The sequence below is a fragment of the Gekko japonicus genome, unplaced genomic scaffold, assembly GCF_001447785.1.
Source record: "Gekko japonicus isolate JY-2015 unplaced genomic scaffold, Gekko_japonicus_V1.1 scaffold503, whole genome shotgun sequence".
Classification (NCBI taxonomy): Eukaryota; Metazoa; Chordata; class Lepidosauria; order Squamata; family Gekkonidae; genus Gekko; species Gekko japonicus.
Window position 1 is genome coordinate 156,595 of NW_015165844.1, and position 10,310 is coordinate 166,904.

General features: G+C 48.3%; 1 protein-coding gene across 2 annotated transcripts in view; it reads left to right on the forward strand.

The window, feature by feature from the left end:
• The window catches only part of AMOTL1 (angiomotin like 1), a 101,892-nt gene that overhangs the window by 68,678 nt on the left and 22,904 nt on the right, over positions 1-10,310 (forward strand). For both annotated transcript variants that reach the window (XM_015411049.1, XM_015411050.1), the window contains 2 exons: positions 2,455-2,544; positions 9,497-9,624. In XM_015411049.1, coding sequence (XP_015266535.1) covers positions 2,455-2,544; positions 9,497-9,624 — 218 coding nt within the window. The remainder of the gene's footprint in view (positions 1-2,454; positions 2,545-9,496; positions 9,625-10,310) is intronic.

Genomic DNA, 10,310 nt, shown 5'->3' on the forward strand with positions numbered 1-10,310 from the left:
CCCTACACTCTGAGCAAAGTGGGCCCCTCAGTATGTTCTTAGATAAGAAGTTTTTATACCCCTCTTTTCTTTGCCCTAAAGCATCTCAGAATGGATTACAATCTCCTTCCCTTCCTCTCCCCACAACAGGCACCTTGTGAGGCAGGTGGGGCTGAGAGAGCTCTGAGAGGACTGTGACTGGCCCAAGGTCACCCAGCAGGCTTCATGTGGAGGAGAAGAGGGGAATCAAACCTGGTTCTCCAGATTAGAGCCCACCACTCTAAACCACTACGCCACACTAGCTCTTAAAACCAAGCTGAATGTATTGTGTTCGCAATATGCCTTTGAATAAAAAAGTATAAGGTCTGTGTACAGAACTAGACAGCCAGGATTTGGGAGTACAGGTCCTGTACCACTGCAGTCAATCTAGCCCTGAGCTTTATCAACCCATACCTCCTCTACTTTTAATTAATTAATTTTGCTTTATGTTCTGCTTTACGAGAGCTAGTTTGGTGTAGTGATTAAGAGTGTGGACTGGGAGCCCCGGGTTTGATTCCCCACTCCTCCACGTGCAGCTACTGATGTGACCTTTGGTCAGTCATAAGTTCTTTCAGAGCTGTTCTCTCAAGAGCAGTTCTTGAGAGAGCTTTCTCAGCCCCACCTACCTCACAGGGTGTCGTGGGGAGGGGAAAGGAAAGGGATTGTAAGCCGCTCTGAGACTCCTTTGGGTAGTGAATGGCAGGATATAAATCCAATCTCCTCCTCCTCCTCCTCCTCCTCAACTCCAAGGTGCCCAGATAAAGCTGATTAAAAAGGCAAAAGACCATGTATATAAACTATAACTGCCATCTGAAACCCAAATACTGGTAAATACAAAAAATGCTGCCACCAGAAGGTTAAAACCACATTGTCTCCCCCCCCCCATCAGTCCCCCATCTATCTCTGTCCAACTAGCCAAATGCTCGCTGGCTCCAAATAAAAGGGCTTTGCCACCTTCCTAAGTACTGGGAAAAGAATGTGCTACTTCTTCTCAAAGACCTGAAATTACTTTTGTCATAAACAGTGTCTTATTTCACAGTAGTTTTATTTATTTATTTATTTGATTGGTACCCCGCCGTCCCCACCAGTTCTAGCATAACTGAAGATCAAATGTTTTAATGACCTTGCAAGTAAAGGTCCGCATGCTGGGGAGCCCTGGCATTGCCCGTATGGCCTGGTTGTTTGAAGGCCCCATATCCTACCCCCATTCTGATTATTTCCCCCCCAGCTCTTGTCGCCCTTCCCTGGAAGGGTGTGTTGCATCTTACTAGGCAGTGCCCTTCATATGAACAATCAAAGGAGTGCTGCCAGGTAAGGTGTAGCATTGAACCTTGTGCTTGAAGTTTGGTACAGAAAGGGATTGGGGGGGGGACACATAAGAGATCCCTGCTTCATTTCACCTGCTAGGTACGCTGCCCCCACCCCATGATGGGTGGTGAGGCATTATCCCCAAAAGCCTCTGCACCCTTCCAAGGCCTTCAGGGTAACCTTCCTCAGAATCCCGTCTATAACATCTAATCCAATCTTCTACTCCATGGAAGACACTGCTAAGCTCTCAGTTCATTCATACAATGAGTATCCAAGGGCTGGTCCCTACACAGATATGCAAATCCACACAATGGGAGTAGCTGCAGCTATGGTTTAGGTTTCTCCAAATCCAGAGAAGTCCCCAGGTTTGCAGCAAAATCTGAATTTAAGAAGCAGAAAACTCATGGGTGGTAGGGAGAAAAGGAATAGTAGTACATGTGCATATTCAGCCCCTCCCCACCATGTGCTGTAGTTTGGGTGAAATTTTGGGTTTTCACGGTACAAAAGCTGGCAGAATGCATTGGGTTTTGCTAGCTACAACAGCACTTACTGGTTTGTACAAATAACTGTCACACCCACATTATAACTAACTGGTAAAATGAACCAGACTTTGGAAAACTGTCTGGATTGGGCTATCTCTGACTGATTCCCCACAAGCAGCTGTGCTGTCCTTGCTCTTCCGTTTGCCCTGGTCAGTTTCACACTATTCACCGTGTAGCCGCATTTTGACTCGCATCTCCCCCGATTCCCCCCTTTTCTTCTTGATCCTTGTTTTTTGAGATTGAGAAGACGCGGGGAAAATCAGGGGGAGATGCGGGTCAAAATGCAGCCGCGCGGCGAATAGTGTGAAATTGACTAATGCAGCCGGGGCAAACGGAAGAGCGAGGGTGGCACAGCTGCTTGTGGGGAATCAGTCTCTGTGTTTCAAAATCGCGAGCTCCCATTATTTGTTGATGGTGTCAATTGGCCTCCTGCTTGCGGAGCATCTCTCTTCCAAGATTCTTTTTCTATTGCAATCTGCATCTTTATTTCTAAGGCAACTGGCCAGCAGACAGTTTGATGGGCTTCGAATCCTCCCCCCCCTTTATGTATATATTTGTGCTTAAACAATTTCCTGTTTTGGTGCAGAGCGCTTGGAGACAGCCAACAGGCAGCTGGCCAGCAGACAGTTTGATGGGCTTGAAGATAAGGTGGCAGAGGGTCTGTATGCCTCTCAGAGTGAGTGCCATTCTAATGTACACGGCAGGTGCAGACATGTGGGGAGGTATGAAAACGGAAGAGGTGTTTTGGGTTTGTCTGTGTGTTTGAAGGCTGACTCCTACTGCAGACAAGGTGTGTGCTGGAACCATTATGCTGGAGCTAATGGGCTGGGTTTTCCACTAAAGGAAGGCACTTCCGCTTTCAGCACCAGGCTAGTGGCACCTCAGGGGAGCAGAACTTTCCTGCCTCTTCCCCTCCCACTGCAACTCAGATTATCCTGAAAGGCTGCTCTGGGGGCAAGGGGGCCTTCAGGAATGGCATGTGGGACAAATAGGGAGTCGTGGAAAATTTAGTCTGGATCCAACCCAGGCCCGTAGCCATCATTTTGTAATTTGGGGGGGCCTTTAAATAAGTCGGGGGGGGGGGACTGAAATAACAAAATAAAAAAAAAATTTTTGCAGGTATTTGCCCCCCATTCACTCCCATCCGGTAGCCCCGCAGCCCATTCACACCATGGCTCATCGACATCATCATGTGAACCTGGGCACCCAAAGGTGGCGGCGATCCAAAGAGCAGCTTGCAACACAACAAAAGCATGTGGTAGGAAGTGCAGACCAATGTTCCCTCTAAGCTGTGGAGTCTTGTGAGCAACAATCCTACTTTGTGAGCTACTGGCATTAAAGTTGTGAGCGAGCGATTTGGCTGCTGCATAAATTAGTCTGCTCTGGAGCCATCCTTCCTGAGCTAAGACAAAAATGTGTGAACCAGGGGCTAAAAAAACTGTGAGCTAGCTCACGCTAACTCAGCTTAGTGGGAACACTGGTGCAGACGTTTGTCAGTTTTGCTGGATGAAAGTCGGGGGGCCTTGGTAGGAAATCGGGGGGCTGGGCCCCGAATTGCCCCACTGTAGCTATGAGCCTGATACGGAAAAGGGAAGCACACTGAATAAATAATTTGAGGTAAGGAGAAAACATCTCAAGAGAAACAAGCCTGCTAAGGAGATGAATAATTGTGAATTCATACAGGTGTGAACCAAAGCAGAATGATGCCTCCACGTCTCAAGTCTGAGCAGGCCCTCATTGCGTTACCACAGGACTCTTAAGAGCTATTTCTAAGGAGCTTCTTCCCATGGCACTGTGGTAAAGTCTAAATGGAGGAACCATAAAAATTGCCTTGGCGAATGAGACCACAGAATACTCTTTTCCAGCAGTGGTCGGTCAGATGTCCCTGGGAAGTTCGCAGGCAGCAGAAAGGCAAACATTTCCCTCCCGTGATATATTTTTTTAAAAAAATTTAACCGTCTTTTCTTTTTATATCTTCTTTAAAAATGTAAACATATCCAAGACAGCTTACGACGTCTGATTAAAACAGTATCGTATAACAGAGAGCAGAATTCAAAGCGGTAAGCTTTAAAAAGAAAAGTTCTAAAGCAGATTTTAGAACACAGGATCAAAATACAGGCCACAAGAAAACTTCTGCCGGCTTGAGCATCCCGTCTTCAACACAGAGGTTTCATTTTTCCGCCCTAGCTCCTCACCCTTGGCAGGCAGATCCTTGCGTGACTTTATCTAATCCTTTAATAAAAGGCAGCTAGGGTTGTAGACATCTCCCCATTGTGTTGAGAGGGAAAAATAAAGTCAGTCCAGACTGTACTCAGCGGCTGCTAGCAATGCAGTGTTCCCTCTAAGCTGAGTCAGTGTGAGCTAGCTCAGTTTTTTAGCCTCTGGCTCACACATTTTTGTCTTAGCTCAGGAAGGAAGGCTCCAGAGTGAACTAATTTATGCCGTAGCCAAATCACACACTCACAACTTCAGTGCCGGTAGCTCACAAAACAGAATTTTTGCTCACAAGACTCCACAGCTTAGAGCAGTGATGGCGAACCTTTTAGAGACCGAGTGCCCAAACTGCAACCCAAAACCCACTTATTTATCGCAAAGTGCCAACACGGCAATTTAACCTGAATACTGAGGTTTTACTTTAGAAAAAACAACTCATACACTAACTTAAGATGATCCAAACAAAGTAAGGAAAGCAATCCCAAATGCTTTCATTTACTTAAAATTATTTGGCAGAGAATTCGACACTTTAATGATGGTCTGGGCCTGGCTGGGGTGATGGCACGCGTGCCCACAGAGAGGGCTCTGAGTGACACCTCTGGCACCCGTGCCATAGGTTCGGCACCACTGGCTTAGAGGGAGCATTGCTAGCAAGCTAACAGGGTCTCCCCAAACTGTCCCTTAAGTAACACAAAGGGGTCTATTCCAGGCACCCAGGCCTCTTCGAGCGCCTCTCCTCCTCCTAAAACCAGCATTGCCTGGCTGTTACTTTTGCGGCTGACCACAGCTATGCCGAGAAGTATGCCCCCCCCCACCCTGTTTATATATCACTAAAAATATAAGACCCAGGAGTTTATGAAGCCTGGTGGCAGCGATCAGCTCACAACTTAACACAGCAAATATCCTTCCTTCAGACAGCATCCTAGAAAAATGACCGGTCTGTTTGGTATGTTCTGCCCAGCCAGGCCAGACAAGCGCTATGAATAGAAGATAAAATATTTCCAAGAATAGAAAGAGCGGTGTGCAGGACCTCTTCAGGCAGGCCGTATTTATTTATAGTCTGATTGATACCTTTGCCAGGGCTGTAAATAAGCCATATTTGTGTTCGAGAGAGAATGAGGTACTAGATCAGTGATTTCTAGGCTTGCCAGCTAGGGTTGCCAAGTGTATCTTCGCCGGGAGTGTGGGGCTCCCGGCTGGTGTCTTGTGCGCGCGCGCCGCACACACGTCACTCGGAAGTGACGGGAGGATGCCAGGCACACTGGGGGCGGGGCCACGGTCATATAAGGGAAAACCATAGAGTTTTCCCTTGTATGGCCGTGGCCCTGCCCCCAGCACGCCCGGCGTGCCCACGTCACTTCCTGGTGACGCGCACGCGGGGGTGGGGTTCCCCCTGGGGCCCGATTCCGCGGCAGCGGAAATCAGGCCTTCAAAGCGGGGGGTTACCCACCCCCCACCCCCACTTGGCAGCCCTATTGCCAGCTCTGAGTTGGGAAATTCCTGTAGATTTGGGGTGGTGGAGCCTGGGGAGGGCAGGAGGGGAAAGACCTCAGCAGGGTACAAAACCATACAGCCCACCCTCCAAAGCAGCCATTTTCTCCAGGAGAACTGATCTATGTTGTCTGGAGATCAGTGGTAATAGCAGGAGATCTCCAGGCCCCACCTGGAGGCTGGCAACTTGGGTCATTCCCAACTCTGGTTTTGCTATTCACCAGCTATCTTGGGAGAATATTGTGCATTTTTTTAAAAAAATGCTGAGAAGAAAATTAATTTAAAGTATGCCATAGAGTACCATGGTGGGGGAATTTTCAAAACTATCAGTGCCTTGGCATGGTTTCTAAAGAGCCGGGCTATTACACAAATGACCCCCAACATGCCAGGAGATGAATTTTGGGGAGTACAGAAAGCTGCATTCGGAAGGGAGAGGTGGTAGATTTCTGTTCCACGACCAGAACTCTTACTAAGCTGGCATTTGAACAAAGTTTGAGTCCAGTGGCACCTTTAAAACCAGCAAAGTTAATTCTGGGCATAAGTTGCCACTGGATTCAGACTTTGTTCTGCTGCTTCAAACACCTGAGTCTAAGATGGCCTTTGTAATTCCAGATGCAATACTGGGTGTGTCTAAAGTGACGTCAAGTCACAGGTGATTTATGGCAACCCCACAAGTTTTTCAAGGCAAGAGATGGTCAGCAGTGGTTTGCCCTTGCCTTCCTTTGCGTAGGAAACCTCGTCCTCCTTGGCGGTGGTCTCCCATCCAAGTACTAACCAAGGCCGACCTTGCTTAGCTTAGGAGATCTGACAAGATAAGGCTAGCCTGGGCCATCCCAGTCAGGACAGGATGACCTTTATTTATTTATTCATTCCATTCATTCATTCATTCATTCAACTTTTATCCTGCCCTTCCGCCGAAGCGGCTCAGGGCGGCTCACAGCATTAATAAAATTAACATAGATAAAATATCAGTCCATAAAACAACTTTACATAAATACAATAAATATAAGTAAAGGCGGTTCGGTAAATCATTACAACTAGACATCGACCACCTTGTTAACTACTTATACAGAATACATGTCTTAGCAGGTCGGCAGGCTTGGCTGGCATACTGTCGCTCTCGCTGGTATGCCCGGCGGAAAAGCTCCGTCTTCACGGCCCTGCGAAATTGCTGGAGATCTCGCAGGGCCTGGATCTCACTGGGGAGCTCGTTCCAATATGCTGGTGCTGCTAGCGGAAATGCTCTAGACCTAGTTGTTGTCAACCTGGCCTCTTTAGGGTCAGGAAGGGTCAGGCGATGTTGCGTCCCAGATCTCAGTGCTATCTGGGGAACATACGGGTTGCAATACTTCCATGAATTCAAAATGTTACTGCTAAAGAAAGGGTTTTTTTGTTTTACGATACATATAATTTCAGATTTGGGCACGTGGGGAGTTAATAGTGAAATCAAACTACAGTGAAATAGTTAATAGTGAAATCAAACTACAATATGGCATCGCATGGTTGGGAATTGCTGTGCTAAGTTTCTCGGCCTCTGAAGACAGGGTTGTATAGGTAGTGCCTGTTGAAATCTCAGGGGCCAGAGAGGCAGCTGAACAAGAGGTCCATGCTGTAGGTAGGGTTTCAGTGCCCCATATAGTTGCTCCTCTCTTTTCTTATTCCCTACCGTTTTTTCAGCTGCCTAATAAGGCAGTTAGCTTTGGAGTTTGGGCCCCCATTGGTGCAAAATCTGCCCCCTCTCAAAATGGAGCATGAGGGATATTGATGGAGGAGGGGCGCTTGGAGGGCAGTAAGGAGGAGTAACAACATGAGCTACGTGGGAGGAGTGAGAACATAAGAGAAACCAATGTTGGATCAGGACAGTGGCCCATCCAGTCCAACACTCTGTGTCACATAGTAGCCAAAACCCTGGTGCCATCAGGAGGTCCAACAGCAGGGCCAGAACTCCAGAAGCCCTCCCACTGTTGCCCCCTGCAAGCACCAAGAATACAGAGCATCACTGCCCCAGACGCAGTGTTCCTATCTATACCTTGTGGCTAACAGCCACTGATGGACCTCTGCTCCATCTGTTTCTCCAGTCCCCTCTTGAAGCTGTCTGTGCTTGTAGCTGCCACCACTTCCTGCAGCAGGGAATTCCACGTCCCCTCTTAGTGCTGCTGTTCGTCCCCTCTTAGCACAGACTAGATGATCCTTGGCATCCCCTTTGAGCTCTATAATCCTGTCACTCACCCCTGTGAACCCGTTGCGGCATCTGCACTCTGTCAAGGTCAAGAGGCCTGCGAGGCAGCCAGATAATCTCTTGCTGAATGAGCAGGCCGAGGGCTGAGGGCTATCTTGTAACCCACTGGCCGTTCCAGGGAATGAAAGCTATTCTGGAATGTTTGGCAGCTGCTGAAGCCAGGTTTGTTTCTGTGCTTGTCAATGACTCCCCGCAAAGCTCGCTTGAATGGCACGAGGCTAAATAAAGAACACGGAAGCAGGATTGTCGGTACTCGAAAGGCATCTTCCGAATCAACAGCTGGTCTATGAAGAGCAACAGAGATTCAGAAACAAGTGCTGCTGTGATGTACACAACAGCGGTCCCAGATCGGATTGGGGAGACTCAGGCTTGAAAATGCCTGGTCCGCTCAGCTATAAAGCTCACTGTGTGGGCCAGTCACTCTCCACACACTCAACCTACCTTGCTGGGCTGTTGTAAGTATAAAGTGGTGGGTAGAGGCATGTAGGAAGGGAAGGCAGCATGGTGTAGGTCTCAGAAGCTAAGCAGGGCTGGTACTTGGTTGGGAGACTGCCAAGGTAGACTCTGCAGAGGAAGGCAATGGCAAGCCACCTCTGCTTCTCACGTGCCCTGAAAGCCCCTTGCTGGGATCAGCACAAGTTGGTTGTGACTTTATAGCATTTATGTACATAGAGGCATGTAAAGCCTCCTGGAGCTCTTTGAAGAAAGGGTGGCTAACAAATAAAACTGCAGTCCCTGGTCAATTTCCAGATACTCTCCCACCCCAGCTGCAGTGAAAATGAAAATGCTGGCTAGTTCAGTTTTCTTCTACATACTGAAGAAGCAAGCCAACTTGCCTTTGAAGAACCTGAGCTGAAAAGGGTCTTGCCTTTTCAGCAATGCAAGGGGAAAGGGCAGAGAAATCCCTGGTGTGTTGCATACGGTGCTCTTCCATGCATGAAAACGACTTTGTTCGTCAAGATCGGAGTCAGATACCACAGCAGAGCTTTCAGATTTCCAAGTGTTCTCCCATAGGACTGGCTGCATAGTAAAGAACGTGGGCGCACTAGAACTGGGTGTGAAAACTGCAGACTTATCAATAGCCTCCTTGTCATACGAAGACACAAGAGAGTCTGTGGCTCAGTGGTGCAGGGCATTTGCTTTGCATGTAGAAGGCCCAGGTTCAGTCTCTAGCATCTCCAGTTAAAGGATCAGGAAGTGGGTAAAATGAACAACTGTTGCCAGTAGATGATACTGCTCTTGATAGACCAATGGTCTGACTCTTGTTTAAGGCAGATCTGTGTGTTTACAATAATGAACATAAAGGGAACATCCACATTCAGAGGCTGTCAACCTCTGAATCCCAGCTCCAGGAGGCTACATCAAGGGAAGGCCTCGGCCTCTGTGCCCTATTGTTGGACCTCCAGAGGAACTGGTTGGCCACTGTGTGAGACAGGATGCTGGACTAGATGGACCACTGGCCTGATGCAGCAGGGCTCTTCTGATGTTCTTATGAAGGCCTCGGTGCCCTGTTGTTGGACCTCCAGAGGAACTGGTTGGCCACTGTGTGAGACAGGATGCTGGACTAGATGGACCCCTGGCCTGATGCAGCAGGGCTCTTCTTGTGTTCTTAAAATATTTCTCACCTTTGTCATGCGTGTTAAAAGTCCCTGTGTTCTTCTGATGCTGAACTTCTCCCTTCCAGATAAAGAGAAGCTGGAGATGGAGTTGACGGCCGTGCGCCTGACCAATGAGGAACAGCGAAGGCACATTGAAATCCTGGACCAGGCCCTGAACAATGCTCAGGCTAGAGTCATCAAGCTGGAAGAGGAGGTGAGAAATCAGAGCATCCTCATGTGTGCTCTTTTATTTATTTATTTATTTATTGTTGTTGTTGTTGTTGTATTATTATTATTAACTAGGAGTAATGCCCGTTGTGGGAAGAAATACAACGAGATCTAGAAGGAAGCTCCAGATGAGTGTCCCGACTGGCTGGTGGGGTGGCAGAGGGAAGCGGAAAATGGAGGGAGGCAAGCCATGTTTCTTTCCTTCCACTTAGCTACAAGGCAGGGCTGTCTCAAGTCATTTTGCTGCCCCAAGTGGGTAGAATGGGAGGACAGCCTCATGGTAACAGATATGGTTCTCTCCACCTCTGACTTATTTTTTGAAGGGGAGGGGGGTGTTATGCAGTGGCAGCTAAGGTAGAAAAGCACCTCCTCCAGTGCCATGTTTTCTGGGTTCCAAGGGTCTGGAAAGTGGTACCATAGCCGATTACATGGTTGCCAACTCTGGGTTGGAACATACCTGTTTATTTGAGGGGTAGAGCCTGGGGAGGGCAGGGTTTGGGGTGGGGAGGGACCTCAGCAGGGTATAATGCTATAGAATCCACAGCCCAAAGCAGCCATTGTCTCCAGGAGAACTGGTCTTGATCATCTGGACATCAGTTTTAATAGCTGGAGATCTCCAGGTGCCGCCCGGAGGTTGGCTTATGTTAATTTGGGGCTATGCAGTCACAGCTA